The sequence below is a fragment of the Microtus oregoni genome, unplaced genomic scaffold, assembly GCF_018167655.1.
Source record: "Microtus oregoni isolate MIOR12 unplaced genomic scaffold, Mior012 000072F_ref0000427, whole genome shotgun sequence".
NCBI classification, from domain to species: Eukaryota; Metazoa; Chordata; class Mammalia; order Rodentia; family Cricetidae; genus Microtus; species Microtus oregoni.
Window position 1 is genome coordinate 1,664,919 of NW_024543979.1, and position 26,297 is coordinate 1,691,215.

The following is a 26,297-nucleotide window of genomic DNA, read 5'->3' on the forward strand; positions in this document are numbered from 1 at the left end:
CAAGCATTCTTAACCACTGAGCTACCTTTCCAGCCCCTGTTTTCATTTGCTTTTTTATTTATAGTTCCTGATTATCTTGGTGGGTATAAATTATCTATGAAAAACTGAAGATTCTTCTGTGGGCTGTGTTTATTTCTATAGTGGTGGGGTCACCTGTAGGAGGTGGGTCATTTGTTCCATGAAAGCCACAAAGATCGTCAGTTCTTTCTCCTTTTCTCTGAATGGTTTGTGGCATTTCCCACTTCCGTTTCCTTTCTGAAGCTCTTGGTTAACCCCTCCCCCACCACACCCTCCAAAAATAAAGCAAGCAGTGGAATCAATGTCTAAGCAGGCTGTGCAGAGGCATTCTCCTATGTTGAGAGAGAGGTTCCTGGGCCCGGGAGGAGAGCTCAATGTTCTTGGGCCCAAAGAGAATCCTTTGCTTGTGTTAGCATGGTAAGAAGCCGGTGATGTATGGATGGCCTGGTGACAGGCGGAACCTCAGGAAGGGTCCTTCCCGTTTCAGAGCAGTGTGAGGGAGCTTCCCTCACTTTCCTTGGTCAGATGCATGGTTTCCCAGCTCCAGCTCTGTTCGCTCCAGAGCTTAGATTAGCTTCAGAGGAATATCGACTGCTTGGACTCTTGCATTTCCAAAAGGCTCCTCTAGGAGCCATATGCCCTTCCCTCCATAATTTCTTAGAGACAGTGGTGAATAGTATCAAGAGGATGGAGCAGCTTCTGGGATGATGTGAGTGTTCCTGAGCTCCTGGTACTCTGCAACCTGGACCAGCTCGCTTCTTCCGGGTCAGCCCTGATGCAGGGAACTCAGGTGACAACCTGGACCAGCTCGCTTCTCCCAGGTCAGCCCTGCAGCATCGGGATGCAGGGGACCCAGGTGACAACCTGGACCAGCTCGCTTCACCCAGGTCAGCCCTGATGCAGGGAACTCAGGTGACAATCTGGACCAGCTCGCTTCACCCAGGTCAGCCCTGCAGCATCAAGGATGCAGGGGACCCAGGTAACAAACCCTGACCCACTTCCATTTCAGTATATTGAGAAACCTACTGTGGTGAAGACAGCATCATGAGGTAGGGAGACTACAGGTTTTTAAAAACAAGATAAAGCCGGGCAATGGTGGCGCACGCCTTTAATCCCAGCACTCGGGAGGCAGAGGCAGGCAGATCTCTGTGAGTTCGAGACCAGCCTGGTCTACAGAGCTAGTTCCAGGACAGGCTCCAAAGCCACAGAGAAACCCTGTCTCAAAAAACCAAAAAAAAAAAGAAAGAAAGAAAGAAAGAAAGAAAGAAAGAAAAATACAAGATAACTTATTTGGCAATAGTGCAACGTGTGTAGTAAGTACATGACATTATTTTTCATGTCATAGGTTGTGATGATACCTCATTACAGCCAGTGACATTCTCTTGGTTTTCAGAGGAAGATTCTTAGGGCTTTGTACGTGCTGAACAGTTGTACCACTGAGGTACATTCTCAATTTCCTCTTTGGGGAATTTTGAAAGGAGAGAGATACTAAGAGATAAGAAATTTAGACTAGGGCTAGAGAGATGGCCCAGTGGTTAAGAGCACTGACTGCTCTTTCAAAGGACCTGGGTTCAATTCCCAGTATCCACATGGCAGCTCACAACCATCTGTGACTCTAGTTCTAGGGGATCCAACGTCCTCACACAGATATACATGCAGGCAAAACACCAATGCACATAAAATAAAATAAATTACTAAAAAATAATAAGAAATTGAGACTAGGTAAAGAGGATGCTGTTCTGGTTCCTTGATGGAATACATAATTCAAGTTATGAGCCATGGTGGTACATGCCTTCCATCCCTGTAACTGGGAGGCAGATCTATATGAGTTCAGCGCCAGCCTGGTCTACATAGACACAGGCAGATCTATGTGAGTTCAGGGCCAGCCTGGTCTACATAGACCGAGTCTCAACACACACACCACATAACAAAATTTTTTTGCAAGGTGGAACACACTCCCCCATAAAATGTGGTATGGCTTTAGTCGTTGGTGCCGGTCAGTGTTTCATATCATATCCCTTCCTCTTTCTGCCTCTCTGGTGACATGGGCGCCATTCTGCTTAACTGACTAACTTCCTCATTTCTGCTGACTCACGCCAGTTTACATCAGCAGGTGTACTTGAGCTCAGGTATCTAAATAGGCGTGTCCCCGCAATCTCACTTATGGTGACCCTACCCACAGGATCTCTTAGCATCAGCGCACGCTGCTGGCAGGCTTTCAAATCATCCGCTGCCTGGTGAGGTCTCTATGCAAAGATCACGGGTCCACTAACTCCTTTAGTCAAGCTCGGTCTAAGTTTTGAAACTTTGAAGTGGTATTTCAAGATTGATATAACTTTTTTTTTTTTTTTAAACACACGGTCTCACTCAGTGCTAGAGTGGTTTGGGTTACATGGGAAGCTGGGCCTCCTCTTTCCAGCCCGTGTCCAGTGTGTTCCCTGTCCTTCAGTTCACCTAGAATGATTTCTCTTTGATTAGTTCTTCCTGTCCTGGAAATCTATGTATGTGGAGTCATGCTGCATGTTCTCTGTGTGTATTCCTTTCCCATTCAGCAGACGGTCTGGAGGCTTCCTTCTGTCGTGTGAGGCAGATTTTTAAAGGCCATTTTTGTGCTATATTCCTTTACACAGACACCGAGGGTTTGTTAATCTGTGGTCATATTGATTGACATTTGGTTTGGTTTTAGTTTTTTACCATTAGGAGCAGGGCTGCTGAGAACATTGCTGTACAGATACTCTGGTCAATCTTTTGGCTGTAGGATAAGCAACTAACTATTGTTCAGCTTTGTTAGAAAGTGCCAGTGGTCTCCTGAAGTGTTTGCACATACTCACCAAGTACTGCCAGGTGCTCCCCTCTGGATCCTGGCTTAGGCACAGACCACACCCAAACTTTGATTTCCAAGCACAGAGATACTTTTATTTTTTATTTTTTTCTGGGTTTTCGAGACAGGGTTTCTCTGTAGCTTTGGAGCCTGGCCTGGAAGTAGCTCTTGTAGATCAGGTTGGCCTTGAACTCACAGAGATCTTCCTGCCTCTGCCTCCGAGTGCAGGGATTAGGCTGAGATCCTTTATTGCACAAGGCAAAGAGACTGAGTGGCTGGGTCTGAATCAGAAATAGCACAAAGGGCTTTGCAAGTGTTAGCATGAAGGAAGGCAAAGGGGGAGGAGTCTGTGAATGAGCGAGGATGTGTTGGGAGGTTCTGATTGGGCATTTAATTAGTTTAATCTAAGGGCTGATTAGCAAGGGGAGAAAGGTAAAAGGTAGAATTCTCATTGCACGGGTGCAGTGCCGTGGTGTTGACATGGTCCAGTCTGCTGGAGCCCTTCACCTTATCCAAAGCATTTATTGAGAATTTGATACATTTGTTTCATCTGTCTTTTTTCTGGGTTTCTTTGTGGAATTATTTGTGCTTTGATTTGGGTCAGGGCCCCAATCTTTCCGCCTCAGCCTCCAGAGTGCTGAGGTTATAGGTGTGAAGCATCCACCCTACTTGGCTTGTTGAACTGTTTTTAAAACTCAAATAAATTGTAGACTAAGCCTATAAATGACATTGAAAGTTTGGAATTTACAAATAGGTAATAGTGTATTTTGGGGCTGGAGAGCTGACTTAGCATTCCCCATGTAGGAAGGAATCTAAAATTACAGTTCAGCTGCTTTTCCAGAGGACGAAGTTCAGTTCCCGGCACCCACGTCAGATGGTTCACAATAGTCTATGATTTGAGCTTTAGGGCACTGGACATCTTTTGCCCCCAAAGGTACCTACACACTCACGTGGCCTAGCACGCACAAACGCTGGGTTACCTTCTCAGCACCGTTAACTGGATATGGTGGCTCACATCTATGACCTCAGACGTGGAGATCTGGAGGTAGGAGGATCAGAAAGTCATGGCCATCAGCTACACAGTGACGTCATTCAAGGCCAGCCTGGGATATGAGACACTCTTTCAAACAAAATCAAGAAACGACAATCATAGCACTATTTTCATTATTACACTTAACTAAACTTATAACAATAAGAATATTTTAAAAAGTATTTGGCAAAGGCTGAAGTGATCACCAGAAGCTCCAGGAGTCGCTGTGAAGTAAGCATAGATTACCTGACAAACACCCTGAAGCTATGACCTGACTAATGGTGCAGGGGATGCTTTGGAAGTGGAGAAACTGGGGCCTGGCCCTGTCGAGCTCTCGCTGAATCATTGTGAAGAAGCATGCGAGAAGCTGGACGGACAGGGGACCTGTTATTTGCCTGTGTAGTTCGTTCGGTGATTCACATATCAAAGTCATAGCAATTAACAAGTAGGAGAATGAGGTGGACCGACGTTCAGATCCCAGCAGGATTTCTCCAGCTTTAACATACAGCCATGGTTATAATTGTTCTCTCAGTCTGTTTAAAATCAGGCTGATCATAGCTATGGCTCAGAAGGAAACTGGGTTTTCATAAGGAGGGACCTTATCAGGCCACATGCCATAGTATCCCCTCTCCTCCCTGCCCTACTTTCTGAGTAACTGGGGATGAAATAGGAGAACAGTATATGTTGGAAGAAGTCTGTCTTAGTTAAGACTTCAGTTGCTGTGAAGGGACACCATAACCTGGCAACTCTTAAAAATGGAATAGTTGGGGTGACAGCTTACAGTTCAGAGGTTCAGTCCATTATCATCATGGTGGGAAGCGTGGCAGTGTACAGACAGACATGGTGCTGGCTGCTTCTTGGTCCTAAGGCAACAGGAAGTGGACCGTCTGTCACACTGAGCAAAGCTTGAGCGAAAGAGACCTCAAAGCCCACCACCACAGTGACACACTTCCTTCAACAAGGCTACACCTTTTCAAAGTGCCACTCCCTTTGGGATTATGGGGTCAGTTACATTCAAACTACCACAGAGTCTAAAATTACAAATGCATATTTTGTTACCAAAGTGAACTTAATTATCTTACATCCAAAGCAGTGGTTCTCAACCTTCTAATGCTGTGACCCTTTAATGCTGTTCCTCATGTTGTGGTGACCCTCAACTATAAAATTACTTTTGTTGCTGCTTCATAACAGTAATTTTTGTTTGTACTGTTATGAATTGTACTATAAATATCTGTGTTTTCTGATGTTCATAGGTGACCCACATGAAAGGGCCATTCAGGGGCTGAGACCCACAGTTGAGAAACCAAGAAATGGAACTTGACCAATTCCCAGAATGTTCTCATGCTCCAACCTTCCCCTGGAGAGTGTACACTTAATTTCAGATATTTACATATACAATATCCAAAAACAATATTAGAACAGATGATTGTCTACTCTTTTTTTTTTTTATGGTTTTTCGAGACAGGGTTTCTCTGTGGCTTTGGAGCCTGTCCTGGAACTAGCTCTGTAGACCAGGCTGGTCTCGAACTCACAGAGATCCACCTGCCTCTGCTTCCCGAGTGCTGGGATTAAAGGCGTGTGCCACCATCGCCCGGCTTTCTTTCTTTCTTTCTTTCTTTCTTTTTTTTTAATCAAGACAGGATTTCTCTGTGTAACAGCTCTGGCTGTCCTGCTTCTGCCTCCTGAGTGCTGAATTTAAGGCGTGTGCCACCACCATCTGGCTGATTGCCTACTTTAAAAAATGTTTTTGAGACAGGGTCTCAGGTAACCCAGGTTTTTCTCACTCTAAAGCTGAGAATGCTGTTGAACTTCTGGCCTTCAACTCCTGAATCGCTGGGATTCCAGGGGTGTGCGCAGCTACTTCCGCTCTTTAATAAATTATTTTTATTTGCAATTTTAGCTCTATGTGTATTCATGTTTTGCCTGCATGCATGTTGGTGTACCATTTATGCCTGGTACCCAAGGAGGCAAGCAGACAGCATTGATCTTTGAGAATGGGGCTACAATGTGAGCCACCAAGCGGGTGCTGGGTGTCAGTTTGGGTCCTATGGAGGAACGGCCACTTTTTAATTCCCGTTTGGACTTTTATATGATGCTGAGGATTGAGTCCACAGCTTTTCAAATGCTAGGTTATCACCCGGCTGACTGAGCTATGCCCTCAGTCCCACCTGCCTTCTTGATAGAGAATGATAACTGAGTTGGCTTCTTGATTAATCAAGGTTTGGAACAATGGACTCCTGACCTTTGGAACGTTGGTAGGTTAAGGTTCTACTTACGTGTGTAATTACCATGTCCTCTTTGGATTTGCAGTAGGTCTGCTTCTTTTAATCAGTGGCTTAGGAAGTTCCATCTATAATGGAGGACGGGACGCGATTTCCAAAGGGGCAGGTATCCCAAAAGTTCACTCAGCTAATTTAGAGTTAACTGTGGAGGAGGTGGTTTTGACTCCCGTGTCCGTTTCTGCAGGCCAAGGCAGAGGGCCACAGGGCACCTTGTGCAATTAATCTCTTGCATTAGACCAAGAGCTAGCTCTTAATTTTCATTTTTAACCAAGCATGGTCTATGTTGGCTCAGCCTGAGCATTTTGTGTAAGGACAAAGTTCAAATATTCATGGCTTTATTTTCTTTATTTTCTTTTAAATTTATTTATTTATTAAGGACTTCTGCCTCGTCCCCGCAACCGCTTCCCATTTCCCTCCCCCTCCCCCGATCAAGTCCCCCTCCCTCATCTGCTCGAAGAGCAATCAGGGTTCCCTGACCTGTGGGAAGCCCAAGGACTGCCCACCTCTATCCAGGTCTCGTAAGGTGACCATCCAAACTGCCTAGGCTCCCACAAAGCCAGTACGTGCAGTAGGATCAAAAACCCACTGCGATTGTTCTTGAATTCTCAGTATTCCTCATTGTCCGCTATGTTCAGCTAGTCCGGATTTATCCCACGCTTTTTCAGACTTGGCTTTATTTTCTTAAACTGAGTTGTAAAACTAAAGGAAAATGTCTTAGAGTCTGTGTTTGCTCACTTAAGTGTGGGGTCTGAAAGATCAAGATTGGTCTGTTTAAAAACAACTAGACTTTCTTTAAAAATCATTGTTATTGTTTTATGTGTATGGGTGTTTTACCTGTGTGTACGCCTGTGCACTGTGTGTACACCTTCTGCCCTTGGAGGCCAGAAGAGTGTGTCACAGCCCCTGGGACTGGAGTTTATAGAGACATTTGTAAGCTGCCTCTGTGAATGAAACCTGGTTTCTCTGGTAGAGGAGCCGGCGTTCTTAGCCACCGAGCCATCTCTCCAACTCCTGTTCTTTATGATAGTGTAAGAATTGTGCCTATATTAATTTGATGTGTGCGTGTGATAAATTTTAGTCTCCTTCCAGACATTTTTTAGTGCTCAAAAAAGCATTTTTACTTTTTTTTCTAACCTCCAATTTGACGCCTGACTCATGGTTTTCACTGTATATTGATTATGTTAGTTATTTTCTTCCTGTCAGAAGTTTATAATTTGGCAGATTGGATGCATAGTTCGACCTGCAGTAGTTACTGTATCTCAGAAAGAAAACGTTTTGAGTAGTGGCTCCTCATAGGGCCTAGTTTATAAATCCATCTTCAGGTATTGTGTGTCTAGTGATCTCAGATATTTTTTCATTTTCCTGTTGTGGTTTTTATCATATTTATGCCCAGCACCCTGTTTAATAAATAAAACAATATCTTGAGATGTAGGAAGCTTAGTATATTTAAGGCAGCTAAAAGATTTGACATGTAAATGTGATGTAGGAACTTGGGTTGAATATTGGATCAGGAGGGCCTGGAGAGATGGCTCAGTGGTTAAGAGCATTGCCTGCTCTTCCAAAGGTCCTGAGTTCAATTCCCAGCAACCACATGGTGGCTCACAACCATCTGTAAGGCGCCCTCAACTGGCCTTCAGGCATACAGACAGAATATTGTATACATAATAAATAAAAATAGTTCTCAACCTTCCTAATGCTGTGATTCTTTAATACATTTCCTCATGTGGTGGTGACTGCCAATCATAAAATTATTTCACTGCGGCTTCATAACTGTAATTTTGCTACTGTTATGAATAGTAATGTTAATATCTGGTCCGTAGGGATTGTGATCCACAGGTTGGGAACCTCTGGGATAGAGGGCATTTTTGCCATTCTCTGAGCCTCACTCCAGGAAGGCTTCACCAGTGTCTGTGGGTGTGAGGCCGTTGGTGTTCTTGAGAGCAATAGACATCCACTCAGGACTTCATCGATTCCTTACACATCCACTCAGGACTTCATCGATTCCTTACACATCCACTCAGGACTTCTTCCACTCCTTACACATCCACTTAGGACTTTTTGGGCCCTCTACAAGGGTCGCCCAGTGCATCATGCTGTTATTCCTTTAGAACATCAAAAAGAAGAGAGAAAGAAACATTCCTTCTCTGGTAAATTTGGCTTTGAAAACCTTTTGAATTACTTTTTTACAGAAAATAGTTTCAGTGGAGAAGAAAACCTAATACTGTTACCCAAAGAGCATGTTTTCTTCTTGGTATTTTTTTTCCCTCCATAAACGTATTTCATGGCTTTAAATTGGTTTAAAGTCCCATCTCTTTTTCCTTGATACTGGAGCCTTGTTAACAGTGGTGCTGTGTATCACTGGGTAAGGTGCTACCGTGAACATCTTCCCTGTGTTCTTAGGGAACATTTTAGGAACGGGATTACCAATCCTGGGTAAGGTGCTGCAGTGAATGTCTTCCCTGTGTCTCTTAGGGAGGAACATTTTAGGAGTGGAATTACCAATCCCCAGCAGAACTCTTTTAGTCCTTTCCTGGGGAGTCATTTTAAGACTGGCCACAGGTCTTTCCACTTTACACAGGGGATTTAAGGGTAGCAGTCACCATTTCTGTCACCAAATTTTATCGCAACATCAAAGTGTCTGTTTACTAATGCAGTTACGCCTATCAATCCAGATGCGCTTTGCATATTTTCCTGAAACACAGTTACTTCTATCAATCCAGATGTGCTTTGCTTATTTTTCTGAAACACCTTCTGGTTTCCTTTTTGTTTTGTGACAGGGTCTCATGGTGTAGCTCTGGCTGGAATTCTCTAAGTAGACCAGGCTAGCTTCAAACTCATACAGATCTGTCTACTTAGCTTCAAACTCATACAGATCTGTCTACTTCTGCTTCTTGAGTGCCTATATGAAAGACGTCTGCCACCATGTCTGGCTGTATTTTCCTTATTAAATATTTTTGGCAGTTCTGAGGATTGAACTCAGGGCCTTGTGCATACTAGGCCAGCATTCTGTCACCACACATAGACCCCAGTCTCTTATGAAGTAACTTTTATGAAGTCACTGGGTGGAGGTCGGTCTGTGAAGATGCTGTGGTCTCACCTCTTCCCATCATGCGCCAACATCTTCACATTGCCCACGTCACTCGTGACACTCCCTGAGCTTGTTTTCTGTGTTCTGTGCAGTTAACATCGCCCCTTCGCTCCTATGGCGTTTTCTCATGTCTGATACTTTCTTTTTAAGGTATTATCCAAAGAGATGAGTCACCCATGGAGAAAGGGCTCTCCGGTCTTCGAGGACGGGACTTCGAGCTCTCTGATGTGTTTTATTTCTCCAAGAAGGGATTGGAAGCCATTGTAGAAGATGAGGTGACCCAGAGGTTCTCCTCTGAGGAGCTAGTGTCATGGAACCTCCTCACGAGAACCAATGTCAACTTCCAGTACATCAGTCCAAAGCTCACTATGGTGTGGGTGCTGGGTGTCCTAATACGCTATTGCTTTCTCCTGCCTCTGAGGTAAGTCTCCTGCCTGGTTTTATGGGTCCATCCAGTCCAGCCTCCCTCTTCATGAAGTGTGTAATGGCTGCTTAAGTGTTGGTATGTGTATGTGCGTGTTCCTTTGTGTCCTAATACTGTGGATTAGACTGTCTTTTGGGAATTGTTGCATCTGTGGTAAACGGTGAAATTCAGAACTATATATATATACTATTACCAGAACTGGAACCTGTCGGGCCAGCCTCGACAAAAATACCTCTTGCCAGGGTAGGGCTGTGGGAATTTAGAAATATAAGTAAAGACTATGATGATGCATGAAAAAATAATAAAACAGAAACCGTAGAACAGTACCGGGAGGGCATCCCAGTGAATACAGAAATTGTCTGAGGTTAATTATCCACACTCTTTTATACCCCACTGCTTTTATACTCCAATATGAAACGGGGAAGAAGGCAACCAAAGCCTTCTTTAACATGATACAAAGGACAACTCGAACAGTTCATTGCTTTAACACTTGGAGACATCAAGTCATTAGCATTCTGTTATTTAGGCAGTGAAGCCACTCTAGACCAAGTATCCTGAAGAGATCCACTCCCCAGGTGACCTCCTATTATATAAGAAGGAGCAGAAGCACATTTGTATATCCTGACCATCTGTCAGGGTGGAATGGATCCACCTGTGTGAGCCATCTTCATGTCAAAAGACCAAGTAACCACATCCTGAGTCAGGATGTGGAGCTACACTGTTGTCAACAATTTTGAGCCACTTTAAACTCTCTGACCATCAGACAAGGTGGATATAGGCTCACATTTTGGGGCCTCCACCGGAACCTTAATTCTTTGCTTCCAAAGTGGGGTCCAAGTATTCTGGGGATGCACAGGACTGTCTTCTGACATTTGAGAAGGAAATACTAGAGCTTTTTGGTTTTTTTGTTTGTTTGTTTGTTTTTGTTTTGAGACAGAATTTCTGTGTAACAGTTCTGGTTGTCCTGAAACTCACTCTGTAGACTAGGCTGGCCTCGAATTTACTGGTATCTGCCTGCCTCTGCCTCCCAAGAGCTGGGATTAAAGATGTATGCCTCTACTGCCAGGCAATACTAGAGCTTTTCAATTTTGTTTTGCTTATTTGATGCTTTTTGAGGCAAGGTCTCATGAAGCCCAGATAGCCCTGAACTTGCTAAACAACCTGGAATAGTCTTGAGCCCCTGATTCTTTTGCCTTGGCCTCCCAAGTGCTGAGATTACCAGTCTGTGTCCCCATAGAGCTTCTATTTCTGAGAACCCACCATCTTTTTATCTTCCTCGCAAAATGAATCATAGAACGATCTATAGAGTCATGTTGGAATCCATATTTACCAGACCTTCTTATCACTGTACCATACTCCATAATGCTCTGTCTCCAAAGTTAAAATAGTTTCCATGTTTAGGAGGCTGTGAGGGAATTCTTCAGGCTGTGTCCCTAACGTCTGGCAAATGCTTACAGTAGCCTTCTCTTCTCTTTCAGGGTTACTCTGGCTTTCATTGGGATCAATTTGATGATTATAGGAACTACGGTGGTTGGACAGCTCCCAGACAGCAGGTGTGTCTCTTTCCTCCTCGCCTCACATAGGACTGCCCTCTCTCCCTAGCTGTGTCCACTAAGCGAGAACTGGGATAGTCTGTCGGTTTTGCATTAATGTTATGATCTCAAACCACTTGTGAGCATTCTTACCGAATTCATCTTTCATGGTCTTTATTTGATTTCTTTCTTTCTTTTTTTTTTTTTTTAATCTGTTCAAACCGAAAGTAGATTTTTCCAAGGGGAAAGGAAAAAAGAAGTGAGACTGAGGAACCCTGAGGAAAAAACAAAGTCTTTGACCCTGGCAACCTGGGAGGTCCAGACCCAAAACACTTCAGCTGGCCTTTTAGGACTTTATTATAATCTGGCGGGGTGGGGGTTACTTCATACTGGAATTTTGTTTAATTCTCCTGATGTACTTTGGGCCTTTAATAGACAACACATGAACGAGATGGCAAGAATCACTCTTTGGCGCAACGGAACCCAGGCTGCTGCTGCTGCGAGCAGCGCATTGAAGCTTTTATTGTGTTTCTTAGGAGTACCCAGGACAAGATAATAAAACGGTTTCTTTTTCTTTCAGACTCAAAAACTGGCTGAGCGAACTGGTGCATCTGACCTGCTCTAGGATCTGTGTTCGGTCCCTGTCTGGAACCATCCGTTATCATAACAAGTGCGTGTAGGCCATGGCTGCGGGCTTCAGACAGATCCAGCGGGAAGGGAGGGGGTGGGGGTGATGAGAGCTGGAAGGAGGTCGGGGAGGCAGCAGTGGGTTCTGGAAACTTCTGTATTCCTCATTGCTGTGTTTTCAGAAGGAATACAAAAATTAACACTGAGCAGGGCTCGTAGACGGGCATGTGCTGAGGTGTGACCGTCTTGTAGGTTATTCCTAGGGGGTGGGCACTGCTATCTCACGGGAGAGATGAATTGTGGGAACTCTGGGTCTGGTTGCCCAGGGTGGCGCAGGCTCAAAGTCAGATTCTGAGCTGGGTCAGTCTATTTTGAAGATGCTGCTGTTGGCAGTCCTGGGGTATGGCTGAGTCTGAGGCCTGTTTTCCACACTTAGTCTTGCTGTTTCTAAAATTCTCTACCTGGTTCCTAAGATGGAATACTTTATTCTGCTCTCTTTACCCACAATCAGAGAATACAAGTAGCTAGGGGAAAAGCATCAACTAAACTAAAATGATTGCTTTTGAATTACTTTTCTCATAATATATGGTCTACAAGAGCTAGTTCCAGGACAGGCTCCAAAACCACAGGAAAACCCTGTCTCGAAAAACCAAAAAAAAACAAAACAAAACAAAACAAAACAAAAAACTTTGTTATTATTTACTATTATCATTCTTTTTGAGACAAGACCTTGCTACGTAACCCTGGTTGTCTTGGAACTCATTAAAGTAGCACAGGCTAGCTTCCAACTTGTGGCCGTCCTCTTGCCTTGGTCTCCTAAGTGCTGGGATAACAGACACAAGCCACCCTGCCTGGCAGCATCGTAATTGTAGGAATTCTAGAACAAGCTCTTCCCAGCCTGACTGGTCTTGTTTACAGGCAGAAACATGTTGTCATTTGGTTTGACCAGGTGTTAATCAACAAAGGGCTCCTTAAAGTTTTTAAACTGGTTGAGTGTGGTGGTCTACAAGGTAATCTTAACGTCTGGGAGGCTGAGGCAAGAGAATCAGATGTTCAAGGCCAGTCTCAGCTACACAGTCTGTTTGAGGCCAGCCTGAGCTACAAGAGACCCTGTCTCAACAACATAATAGCATATTATACTCAGGGCAATCAACATAAATCAAAATAGTTGTGATTTAATAAAGCAAATTATAAATTACAAAAAGAATGTCATGGTCCCTCACACAGCTCATCGTAATACACGGGGTAATGTTTTAAAGATGGACCCGTATAGTAAGTCTGTTTTTCCGAGACAGGTTTTCTCTGTAATTCCAGGGAGCCTGTCCTGGAACTCGCTCTTGTAGATCAGGCTGGCCTTGAACTCACAGAGATCCGCCTGCCTCTGCCTCCCGAGTGCTGGGAGCATATGGAGAGTCTTTACATGCTGCCCTGTAAAAATCAAGTGTGTTCTTATGGCTGTTATAATTGTTATAATTGCAGGCAGTACAGACCCCAGAAGGGCGGCATTTGTGTTGCCAATCACACTTCTCCCATCGATGTCTTAATCCTGACAACGGATGGATGCTATGCCATGGTAAGAGCGGCTCCTTGTAGTTCAGTTGTGTGTGTTTGTTGCATTGTAAACTAGAGCGCTGGTTGTTATTAGGGATTTGGCTGGGACTGAGCAGGATAGGCTACACAGTGCATTTCCACAAGGAGCAAACGCTGTGGGAAGATAGCTGTAATAGGGAAGGTGGGAAAACTCCTTGACAGAACTTTGTAACGTTGATTTCATCTTGCTCTGAACATGCCAGCTGGTGTTTAGTATACCGTACAATGTTAAAGTCTTCCTCGCCAGAGTTTTACAGATCCAGCCAGCCAGTTAGTTCTCCTTTCAGAGAGATGAGTACAATTCTTAAAAAAATCTGTTTCTTTCATGAGGATCTGGAAAGAAAGGCAAAATACTTGTGCCTCAGCCTGGGTCTCAGGTTGCAAAGGAAACGAGCAGAAAATCCGATAACCATGAAGTCCATAGCAAAACCAGGTCTGCCGTACCTTCTGTTGCTCAAACAGTTGGTCTTGACATTTCCTCTGCTGGGTGAATCCCAGATGCTGACTCAAGCTTCCTCCTGCTCACGGGTCAGACGTGTCCTAAGGAGGTGTGGGCACAGGACGATTAGACAGATGAGTGTCCTGGGTTCTCCTCTTCTCACAGTGGAGGGTGTAGATGGGGGGTCAGGCTGTAAGGACATACGGTGGCTTTTGTTCACCGGTCAGTTCTCTAGATTGATACTGGTGGCCTAGGGTGCTTTTCTGGGAAAGCCTTTGAGGGGTACCTTACTGGTGTGTGTGTTCTGAGTGAGTGGGGAGTGCCATCCTGCACACTGGTTTGCACGGTGCCAGCATGTACACTCTCCATGGGTTGTATGATCAACAAGGCCTCTGTAAAGATTCTCACTTGCTGCTACGTTTGCTTTGCCTAAGATCGTAATCTCAGTGGATTCCGACATGTTCCCGTGGTAGAATACTTGTCTAGCACATGTGAAACTCTGGGATCTAGCCCCAGCACCATCAGAAAAGAAATAAAAATGTCTCAAATAAAAGTACAACCTAGCACTCAGAAGGGAGAGGCAGGAGGATAGCTGTGAGTTTGAGGCCAGCCTGGACTACATAGCAAGTTCCAGGCCAGTCAGAGCTACACAAGAGAGACTCTGACATACCCCCATTTCTCTGCCAAAGTAAATAAATAGTGAAATAAAATCTTCAAAACATGTAACTCTTAGACAAGTACTTTTTAATTAGTGATGGTTATATACTTTGAAAAATGAAAAGAAACTGGAGAAAACACACATGTGTCATACAAACACAATTTTGTATATAATTTCAGTCTTTAGGCATCCTTCTAAAGCCCACCCATGGCAGCCCTCAGAGCCCCAGAACATGCTTGGGCATCCGTACCAGCCTTCCATGTGTGTGACATACCTACTTCATCCACTGTATCTGATTTTTGTCTGTGATGCAGTTAGGTCAGACCTGGGATTTCATCGTAGAAGCAGAGGCCTAGGCAGCTGAGCTGCCCCTCTCAGGTCCACCTTGTGCTGACCTGCTAACAGAGTACTGCAGATGGGGTAATTTATGAGGAACAGGAGTTACTGGCTCACCCTGTAGGATGAGGAGTCTAAAGTCAGGATGTCTAGTGAGGATTTGACTGTCAGAAAGAAGGCGTGGAGTTACAAAAGGAGGTCTGCTCCCAAGAGCACCTCACTTTGAAAAGATATTTATTTTTTCATTTTTTGCATGTGATTGTCTTGCCTGTAAGTATGTCTCTCTGTGCATCATGTGTACATCTTATTTCTTCTTGAAGGGTTAAAAAAGGCAAATGTATCATTTCATTTTTCATTTCACCCCAGAGACAACATTTTGATCTGTTTTTGCCTTTGTCATTTAACACCATTGTCTGGTGTACTTATAAGAGCGGCAGGGCTGCGTCCCAGCACCCCGGCTGCCTGCTTGGCTAGCTTATGCCCCAAAATAATTACACGGACACTGTATTCTTTTAAACACTGCTTGGCCCTTTAGCTCTAGCACTTACAGGCTAATTCTCACATCCCGATCAACCCATCTCTAATAATCTGTGAGAACCCGTCTTACTGGGAAGATTCTAGCTTATGTCCATCCTGGGTCGGAGCTTCATAGCGTGCGTCTACCCAGGAGCCAGGAGCATGGCGTCTCTCTGAGGCATCTGCTCCCGAGAGGAGAGCTGTCGAGTCTGAGCTCACTTCCTCTTCCTCCCAGCGTTCTGTTCTGTTTACTCCTCCCACCTATCTTCTAACCAATAAAATGGGCCAAGGCAGTTCCTTTATTAGCCAATGACCTTCCTCCATCAGTCTGGAAAAAAGCATCACTCCTTATCTGCCCTAGAGGTCAGCCTTGTCCTTTGCTCAACTGCATCATATTCTGCTGTACATGTGCGTGTGTATACACACACGCACACACACATGCACACACACGTATTCACTGTATATGTGTGCGTGTATGCACACACAATATTCTACCGTATATATGCATGTGTATACACACACACACATATTCTACCATATATATGCATGTGTATGCACACATACATATTCTACCGTATATATGCATGTGTATGCACACATACACACACACACCCCTCCACCACCATCACATCATTGACACTATTGTTCTTGCATTTCAACATTTAGGTATCTTTCAATATTTTGCAACAATAAGCAATACTATATCTCATAATCTTTTGAGCATGTATTTTCATTGTGCCGATATATTTTAGAAGAGTAACGATTGAAATGGAGGATAATTGACTATGTCATCTTGACAGCTGTTAGATGTCCTCACTCCTTCCCCAAAGCCTTGTGTGGTATCAGGCACTAAGTCCTTGCCGTTTGGGTACATTTGAAATCATAGTTCTGTGTGGCTTTGACTTGCATTTCTGTGATCTTGATGAAGTTGAGGGATCTCTGTTTTTCAGAGTTGTAAGCCAGTCCATGGAGCGAAGTGACTTTAACGTCCAGGGCGCTGCTAAAGAACACATTTTGGCTTGCATTTGGATTCGCAAATCTGTTGACTAGATTTGGGACTTACCTGTCAGTAAAAGGCAGCCAGTCTTTTCTCTGAGTGGGAAACAGTATTTCCTCTCTTGAAAAGACTCCTTGCATCTTGTGGGTGGCTGTACCTTTATGTTTTTCTGTTTCTCCTGATACTTCTAGGTTGGACAGGTTCATGGTGGGTTGATGGGAATCCTTCAGAGAGCCATGGTGAAGGCTTGTCCACACGTCTGGTTTGAGCGCTCAGAGATGAGGGACCGACACCTGGTCACTAAGAGGTAAGCAGTACAGTTTCTTGGCCTTCACTGGAGGAACAGAGAAGCTGATTGACTTGGGTCTTTTGACCAAAAGGAAAAAAATATTAAGATGGAACAAAATCATGCAAAGCTCTATTTTTCTGGAGTCATTGATAGGGTTGACGTAATAATTCTGTAGTCAGGGGGGACATATGGCTGCATATTATAACCAGACTGGAAAGCTCAGATGTCTGTTTTGCTATGACTTGAGTACAATCATTGAACTGTTAAAAGTTTAAAATTTCAAAAATTTATTTGCTGAATAAATGATTGTTTTTGCTGAATGGCCCCGGGCCGTTAGAATCTAGTTACCAGAGAGCTGATGATCACCGCTGTATCTTTCTGTCACTGTCACAAAATACACAAGAATCAACACAATAGGGGAATGGGTTTATTTTGATCCCTGGTTTTTGGGTAGTCAGTGTGTGGTCCCTTGGCTCTGGTGCTTGGGTCTGTGACTACACAATAAACTGAAATTTGGCAGAGGAAAGCTGATCACTTCATAGGGACAGGGAAATGAGAGAGAGTAGAGGGACCAGGGTCTCAGTCTTCCCAACAAGGGCAGGTACCCAGTGACCAACGTCTTTCTTCTAACCCCATCTCCTAAAGACTCCATCAGCCCTCAGCAGTGCCACTGGTGGCAGCTGAACCATGAACACATGGCTGTAGAGAGTATACCCAGCTACAGCAGATCTTTATGGAAAGAGAGATGAACCCACCAGGAAGAAAGCTAAGGAAAAGCTTTCCCTGAAGAGGCTGTGCTTACTGCTTTTAGACATGCAGGGGTGGCCTGTGTTCCTAATGCAAACCCTTTCCTCTCTGTGGAGCCCAGGCTAGACTTACTTGTGCCAGCCTCCTGTCTCACCTTCCTGAATACTGGGATTCCCATTCCTGGTTTACGGTGTTTGACTTAATAGGAAAGCTCATCCTGACTCATTTGAGGGGTTATGTATTTAATGGCCATAATGCAGACAGATCAAGCGTGATCGGACTTCCCATTTTTTTCACACACCGACTTACCAACACATGGAGATAAGGCAGAACACTAACGGCACGTGGCTGTCTAAGCCCCTTTTAAGAGCAGATGGAAGAGCTGGACTTGGCAATGCATACCTGTAGTCCCAGGACTTGGAGAGTGGAAACAGGAGGTCAGGAGTTGAAGCTCATTCTAGGTTACGCAGTGAGTTCAAGGCCAGCTGAAGCTAATGAGACTCTATCCCAAACACACTAGGCTAAAGTTAGCAAAACCCACTCACTTCAGAAAAAATGAAAGAGCCCCGATTTCCTTGTCCCCTTGCCCCTTATCTCTTTTTCTTTTGTCAGTTATTTCTTTCCTTACGACTTTTTTTCCTGTTAGCAGGATATGAAGAACAAGGACTCTCATCTCTTTGTCTCTCAATATTGACTCCTAGATCCTTTATTTTTTTCTTACAGATTAAAAGAACACATCGCTGATAAGAAAAAGCTGCCCATATTAATCTTCCCTGAAGGTAAGAGCAGAGACTGCCCACCAGTCTACAGCTGACGGCAGTAAGCCATCTGAGGGACTCTTTGGCACTCTTCGAGGAAGGGACGGGAGCCTTTTCTTTTCCTGCTTTCTGATGGGTCACAGAACCTAGTGATTTTTTTTTCCTCTTCAAGACAGGGTTTCTCTGTGTAACAGTCCTGGCTGTCCTAGAACTCAATTTGTAGACTAGGTTGGCCTTGAACTCATAGAGATCCGCTTGCCTCTGCCTCCTGAGTGCTGGGATTAAAGGTGTGCACCATCACCTGATGCTTATTTGATTTGTAAAGTAATTTTTTTACAGTGGTATTAAACAGCACGGTTTATGACTTTGTAGGTGTTATACTTGAAATGCATTGAAACTGTCAATCATTGTGATGGGGTTGTTGCTAAGTGTTCAGTGGCAAAGTGAAAGTTTGCTGTTAAAATTACTCCAAACTTTTGAATTGTTTTGGAAGCAAGAGTTGACTTTCAAAGTAGCAGTAAAGTATCTGCAGTTTTGACCTCCAGATACATGCACCCATGTGAAAATTGTAACAATCTCTAAAGAAATTCCTTTTAAAATTTATTTTTATAAAGTGACTTGTAGGCCGAGACTGCCCATTCGTTTCTCGGTTGCCCAGACCCAAATAATCACACAGAAACTATATTAATCACAGCACTGTTTGGCCAACAGCTCAAGTGTGTTTCTAGCTAGCTCTTATATCTTAAATTAACCCATTTCTGTTAATGTATGTATTACCATGAGGTTCATGGTTTACTAGTAATATTCCGGGCATCTGTCTCCTTCGGCAGTTATATGGCAGCTCCATGTTGACTCCTCCTACTCTCTTTCTATTTCCCGCCTGGCTTTACTCTGCTAAGCCATTGGCCAAAACAGCTTTATTCATTAACCAATCAAAGCAACAATAAAATATAAAATAAAAGGACATCCCACATCAGTGACTCATTCCTCACTTCCTCTGCCAGGTACCTGCATCAACAATACTTCCGTCATGATGTTTAAGAAAGGAAGCTTTGAAATCGGAGGGACCATCTATCCAGTGGCAATGAAGGTAGAATTCAGAGTTTCATTTTTAGCTTTATTTGATATCGTTACAAAAGCTTTATTTGATATCATTACAAATTTAAAACATGCAAGAATGAAGAACGCTTGTATATTCAATTTCTTTGGATCTTTATAGTATACATTTTGAGCGTAGTCTCTCTAGATAGAAAATCAACAATTGAGAGACAGGCGATAGAAACATGCATAGATAACTGGTAGGCGATATATAGATGCTCAGATAGTAGGTAGATACTTAGAGACAGAGATAGGAAGGTGCATAGATACAGAAAGACAGATAGTTGGCCAGACGGGCAGACAGGATGACTATGCAGCTGAGGTTGTATTAATACTAATACAAATATTATTGGTGGGCAAATATGATTGACTCCTGATTTTGCTGACTTTCTAATTAAGTGTGGGGTCACATATTTAGAAGTCATGTTAATAGCTTTCTTAGTGCAGCACTCTGGGCTCTGCTTAGCAAAGCAGTTGGCACTAATTGAAGGCATTAGTTGGGTTGACTTAGTTCTTGCTAAAAATTCTATCAAGGGAAGATGTCAGTTCTCTCAGGATCTGATAGGCTCATTTATCTTACCATTTGAGAAACTCTGATTTGGATGAGAGAAGCCAGCATGGAATTCATGGCTGGGATGATTGTTCTCTTGCAGTACAACCCCCAGTTTGGTGACGCGTTCTGGAACAGCAGTAAATACAACATGGTGAGCTACTTGCTTCGAATAATGACCAGCTGGGCCATCGTCTGCGATGTGTGGTACATGCCTCCCATGACCAGAGAGGTATTGCTTAGATCATGTCCAGTCTATGATGTTTTATTTAATCAGATAAAAGCAAGAAAACCTTTTCCTAAAGCCTTGGGTAGTTCCATTTCTCCCATCATGCTTTTCTTCAATCTCCCATCATACTTTTCTTCATTCTTAGCAAACGGGATGTTTCTTAGTAATGTATTTAGTGATACAAAAACAGATAAAAATGATGTTGAGACATTTTCAGGTGTTTCAAAACGTTGTACTCAAGAAGTGTAACCTTTTCATTTAACCAGGAAGGAGAAGATGCGGTTCAGTTTGCGAACAGGGTTAAATCTGCCATCGCTATACAAGGAGGACTGACGGAGCTGCCTTGGTAAGAGCCTCTCAGAAGCAATTGTCTTCTGTAAAAATACATACACTTAACAAAATCGCACTGGTTAGCTACAGAGTTAGCAAAAAGTACGTAAGAAAAACTCTTCTGTCCCACTTTAGCCTGGGAGTCCAGGCTGGCTAAGAGCTTCGCCTTTATTCCTATACCCACCTTTACCTTATGGCCCAAGATAGAGGTTCTACCTTCACCCAGTGAGCACAGAAAATGAATGACTGGGGGCCCTTGGAAAAGGACACGCCCATCTTCATAGGCACACACACTGAAAATTGCACAAGTAACAAACTTGTATCTGTCTCCTGCAAGTCTCGGGGTAGCAGTGAGCTGCAAAGGAAACTGGATAATGTAGTCTTTGCTCTGGATGACCGTGCTTTTAGGTAAAAGTGAGAGTTCTTTTACTGAAGAAGAGGAAGGGAGAGGGAGCCTGGATCTGGGGACAGGGCTGTGTGTCATTCTCGCTGTCGCTGTATCAGAAAACTGAAGAATGGGAAGAAAGGAAGGAAGTGAGATATTTTGGTGATAGCTAACTATAGCTTTCTTTCTTTTTTTATCTGATGAAGGGTTAACGTAGGTGTGTGCGTTGGTCATCTTGGCTTGCCGTGACATCACACCACACAGTGGTGTCTTCATGGAATTTGTTTGCTTCAAGTTCCGAAGGCTAGAGGTTTGAGCTTAGGGTGGTCAGCCGGTTTCTGGTGCGGGTTCTTCCTTGGGTTTCAGAGGCTGCTTTCTTTGTTCAAGCACAGAGAGAGCAAACTCTCTAGTGTCTCTTGTAATAAGAGCACTAACTCGCTGTAAGGGCCCCACCCTTTTGACCTCGTCCAACCCTCATAAACTTACAGTCCTCATTGTCAGGTATTGTCACACTGGGAGTTTGGCCATATCTTCAAAGATGGGCTGGCTAGCATTTTATATTCCTTTATCCAATAGTAGGGAGTGTCACTAAAATATATTTTGCCCATTCACCTATCTTGAAATCAGTTAATTTATGCCTTCCCAGCCTATTTCTGTCAAACACTGTGCTTTTTTTGATGCTAATTTTTATAGCAAAAAAGTCATTTTAGAAGTTATTATGCTAATTAGCCAATTTTGGAAATTGATGGGAGTTGGAAGTCGATGCCATATGACTGCTGGGAGTCTGAATTCTTGACTGACAGCAGCCGATCTGCTTTAAGCCGCAGGCTAAGATGAGCATCTTTTCATCTTGCAATCTAATCTGGAAGTGTTAAACTGGCAAACACTAACATCACAAAACTATAGGCCGCCCTCAGAAGTATCTTAGATTCCTCAAGTTCATATGTGTAGCTGCCTTCCTGTTTTTCCTCTTCTTAAAACCTTTTTTCCCAATGCTTCCTCTTACCCGACATGCTAGCCCTATCTGAATCTATTATAAAAAGCTTGTGGCTGGGTCTGTGGTTTCAGGCGCAGGGAGAGAAGCAAGCACACACACACACACACACACACACACACACACACACACACACACAGAGAGAGAGAGAGAGGGGGGGGGAAGAGCAGGTAGACTCACTGTCAGGTTCACTTAGGATCTCTGTAAACAATGACCTTCACCTCTAACCCTAGTATTGAGGGACAGAGGCAGGAGGATTCCCATGAGTTCCAGGCCTACCTGGAATGAATAGTGAATTTCAGGCCAGCCAGGGCTACAGAGTAAGATCTTATCTCAGAAAAGCAAAACCCACCAAAACAAATCCTTTGAGAGCTTTTCCCTTTCTTTTTATTGGATCATATGCTGTTTTATAAATAAGATTACTCTCAACTACCTGGCCTGTTTTTCCAAAAGGAGAGAGCCTTTCTGCCTTTCTGGATATAGTTTTCATTCACCCGCTAAGTATAAGTCTAGACTGACTTCTTGGCAGGTGATTGAGAACTGCTGTGTGATTGGGGGGAGGGGTGAGTATTTTTAATTTTATTACTTTTGTTTTTTGAGATAGGGTTTGTCCATGTAGCCCTGGCAGACCAGGCTGGTCTCAAACTCAGATCTACCTGCTTCGGCCTCCCGAGTACTGGGACTAAAGACGTACATCACCACCGCTGACTTTTTGCTTTGTCTCAAACTGGTATATGGCTGTACCTTCCTAAAAGAACCAAGATCCACTGTTATTGTAGTGAGGAGTTTGGTAGAATTTGAAGGCCCTAGAGGTGATGCATCATAGCTGGGCCGGTTCACTGGGTGGATAAAAACATCCAAAGGAGATGCCTGGAGGCTTAGGAACAGGCATTATTAACAGCAGCAGCAGCACTTGGATTATTGTCCAGTTTGATTCAGGCCTTAGAAAAAGAAAAAGAGTTTTCTTCTCTCTCCTTCTCCTTTGTTTCCTGCTACTCAAAATCCATGCAAACACTACGAATAATTAGGGGTGGCTCATCTGGAGAAGTTCTTAGGACCCAATCACAACCGGGTCCATTTTCAAGATGAAGGCTGCAATTGAGGCTTGACTCTGAGCCTGAACATTGCACGGTCTTCAGGGATGTGTCTGTATGAAGGTCAGTTTCTGTCTTGTGGAACTGAGTTCACTATGTGAACCATGATCGTTCGGTACTGTCAGAACTTGCCTGACTGGGCTAAAGTTCAGCACTTCCAACACAAAGTTCTCAGCCCCCTCCCCGCAGGAGTGAAAATCTAGCATATTATAATGGGGGCGGGGAAGGTGCATTGCCCATAGCCTGGTCTCCTTCCAGCTTTCTAGTTTGCTGTTCCTTTTGTTCAAAGAAGGATAGACACTCAGAGAGAGCCCTTATAATCCAGAAAGATCTGTGGTCCGCAGCCCTGGAGAAGGTTCTAAGATTCAAGGCCCTGAGTAGAGAAAAGCTGTTTCTACTGTACTAACTTCTGGCCAAATGCAGTTTATGATTTTGTTTGTTTTATCTTGAATCTGTTTTGGAGTATAAAAGTGTAAATATGTTTTTAATAAAAATAAAGTGGTTAGACATAGGGTTAGATTTGAGCGACTATTAGATAGTTTATTTTTTAAGAAATTTGCCTGTGTTTATAACTCTCGAGTGGACAACAGTCTCATCATTTCCTGTGTGTGTGTTTACAGCTTCTCGGCAAACCACAGTCAGTGCAGAACCAACGTTTGGTTTTCCAAGGGAAGTATCTAAAGAAACATCTTAGCTGTAGTAATCCTTGTTTCTGTTTAAATATTGAATGCAGCAGCTCTAACTTCTGAAACAAAACGGGTCGGAAGCTAGGGATGTACAAAGTTCTGAGTTCAAGTCCCAGCCCCAGAAAGCAGCTGCCTCTTCAGGGCAGAAATGGCACACAGGTGGTGTTATTCTCCACTTTAGCTCAGAGAGCGTGTTCTTTGCTTGAAGGAGCACACACTTGGTCATTTGTAGAGCAGAGACCAGAGTCAGCCCTTCCTGTTTCTGTTGAGTGTCCTGGCTCCAGGAGGCATTTATCTGCTCCAGTTTCTGTTGAGCATCCTGGCTCCTGGAGGCATCTATCTGCTCCTCTGGTTTCTGTTGGGTCTCCTGGCTCCAGGAGGCATCTATCTGCTCCAGTTTCTGTTGAGCGTCCTGGCTCCAGGAGGCATCTATCTGCTCCAGTTTCTGTTGGGCGTCCTGGCTCCAGGAGGCATCTATCTGCTCCAGTTTCTGTTGAGCGTCCTGGCTCCAGGAGGCATCTATCTGCTCCAGTTTCTGTTGGGCGTCCTGGCTCCAGGAGGCGCCTGTGAGCACATGGCCCCATGTCTTCACTGGCAGAGCATCCTCCTATGTGTACCTCTCTGTCCGCAGGGATGGAGGACTGAAGAGAGCAAAGGTGAAGGACACCTTTAAGGAAGAGCAGCAGAAGAACTACAGCAAGATGATCGTGGGCAATGGCTCTCCCAGCCTGGACCTGGACTGAGCACTGTGGATAAGCGTGGCTTCCCAGAGCTAGCCTTCAGGAGAGACGTTTTATAGCCTTGTTTTGTTGTGCTGCTCTTAGCTTGTTTATTGTTAGTCTTTTCTACCGGATGACTGTCTCTACCTCTTCATGCTGGAGGCAGAACCTACAGGTGCCCTTTTCTGACATCTTGGTTAGACTATGAACTCAATGAGTTGTAAGGCTGCTTCTCGAGTGGAAACAGAGCCTGCCTTTTGTAAAATGATGTGTCGTTGATGATTGAATGAAATCTTTGTATGTAAAACGGCATGCCATTGATGATTGAATGAAATCTTTGTGTGCAAAAAAAGTGCTTCTAAAGCGTGCTTGGAGCTTGTTAATAGGGTAATTCTCACAAACAACTCCAAACTCTGTAATTCGATTTCCTTCTCCCTTCAATCTCCTTTATTATTATTTTGAGACAGGGTGTTATTTATATAGCCCAGACTAGCTTCAAACTCACACAGTCAAGACTGGCAGGGAACTATTGACTGTTCCTGGCTTCACTTCCCAAGTGCTAGGGTTCCAGGCATGTGCCACCTGGCCTAGCTGTTGACGTCAGTATCATGTGTGAAATCTCACCACAGCTCATTCCTTATGGGCATAATTATGGTTGCATTCTGCCCTAAGAATGGAAGAAAAATGGAGGATTATTTTTAGGGAAAAGGGCAAATATGTGGTCACCCGATCAGAAAGGAATTGAATGGGGATTATTGTTTCCCTGTGTGTTGCAAGAGAGATTGTTGATTATATTTATTTAAGAAACGTGTAGGAGCGCCGTTTGTTTGCCGTTGTTCCCACAACACATTCAGTCCAGCAGCAGCGGGAAAAGCCCAGTTAGCTTTTCTTGTTTGTGTGCTAAAGATCTCCTTTGTCTTAGGATTTTCTTCTTTTTGTTTGTAAAAGGGAAGGAGCCTTTAATAAACAATCACACTGTTTTCAGTAGGGAGCGAGTGAACACGGAGCTTGCCTCCTGTGCCCCCACCAACCTCACTGTAGTGATTTAGTCCCAAACTTTCCCCAGCCTTTTAAGCAGAAAACTAAGTGGTATAATTACCTTTTGGAAACTGAGCCTTAATGTTTTTAAAGAGGAAACAAGCTTTCTTCGAGTCCAATAGCATGAGCAATATTTGATGATAGCAATGTATTTCCACGGCGAGCTCTTGAGGCTGTTAGGAACCTCCAGAGAAACTCTATACAGAAAGTGAACTGTCTTACTGACTACGAATAAATTTTATATTTTTAAATGGGTGTTGCATTATTCTTCCTCCGTGTCTCCCTCTTTTCCTGTAGCAAGCAAGTGTTGTTTTAGTTTCAGCAACAGATTTTATTGGACATACACTGGCTAGTTTTATATCAACTGGACACAAGCTAGAGTCATCCGAAGAGAGAGCCTAAACTGAGAAAATGTCTCCACGCGGTTGGGCTGTAGGCAAGCCTGTAGGCGTTTTCTTAATTAGTGATTAGTTGGGGGGAGCCCAGCTCATCGTGTGTGGTGCCATCCTGGGCTGTGATCCTGCCTTGTTAGATAGCAGACTGAACAAGTCAGTAAGGAGCACCCTCCATGGCCTCTGCTTCAGCTCCTGCTTCCAGGTCTGTACCTGCACTGCTTTGGATGATGGAACTGTGAGTGATATAAACCCTTCCCTCCCCAAGTTGCTTTTGGTCTTGGTGTTTCATCACAGCAAGAGTGACCTTGACTAAGACAGCCCAGGACAGCAGCCACCACTCTCTTTCTCACCTTGGTATGCAGCCTGGCTATTTGGAATCTGGTCCTTGACTCCGTGAGAGCCCATTTAAAGGAATAGTAGGGAGCCCATTTAAAGGAATAGTAGGGAGCCCATTTAAAGGGATAGTAAAGGTCAGAGAAGGTCATCCCAAGGTCGTGGGTGGGGTGAATACCCACTACAAACCCCCTCTAAAGCAGGCAGACTCAGGCAATCTTAGGAAATGTGATTGGTTAGATTGGCAGGCACTGTCAGTGCTCCTCTAGCTGATTGGATCCAAAGGACATGGTG

The 26,297-nt window shown here is 44.0% G+C and overlaps 1 protein-coding gene across 1 annotated transcript in view; it reads left to right on the top strand.

Annotated features, from left to right (window-relative positions):
- Positions 1-25,495, top strand: part of Gpat3 (glycerol-3-phosphate acyltransferase 3) — a 49,536-nt gene extending 24,041 nt beyond the window's left edge. Inside the window, exons 3-12 of the mRNA XM_041642057.1 lie at positions 9,390-9,660; positions 11,142-11,216; positions 11,776-11,865; positions 13,302-13,395; positions 16,550-16,665; positions 18,118-18,173; positions 19,157-19,242; positions 19,904-20,032; positions 20,296-20,375; positions 24,150-25,495. Coding sequence (XP_041497991.1) covers positions 9,390-9,660; positions 11,142-11,216; positions 11,776-11,865; positions 13,302-13,395; positions 16,550-16,665; positions 18,118-18,173; positions 19,157-19,242; positions 19,904-20,032; positions 20,296-20,375; positions 24,150-24,261 — 1,109 coding nt within the window. The 3' untranslated portion in view covers positions 24,262-25,495. The remainder of the gene's footprint in view (positions 1-9,389; positions 9,661-11,141; positions 11,217-11,775; positions 11,866-13,301; positions 13,396-16,549; positions 16,666-18,117; positions 18,174-19,156; positions 19,243-19,903; positions 20,033-20,295; positions 20,376-24,149) is intronic.
- The last annotated feature ends 802 nt before the right edge of the window (positions 25,496-26,297 follow it).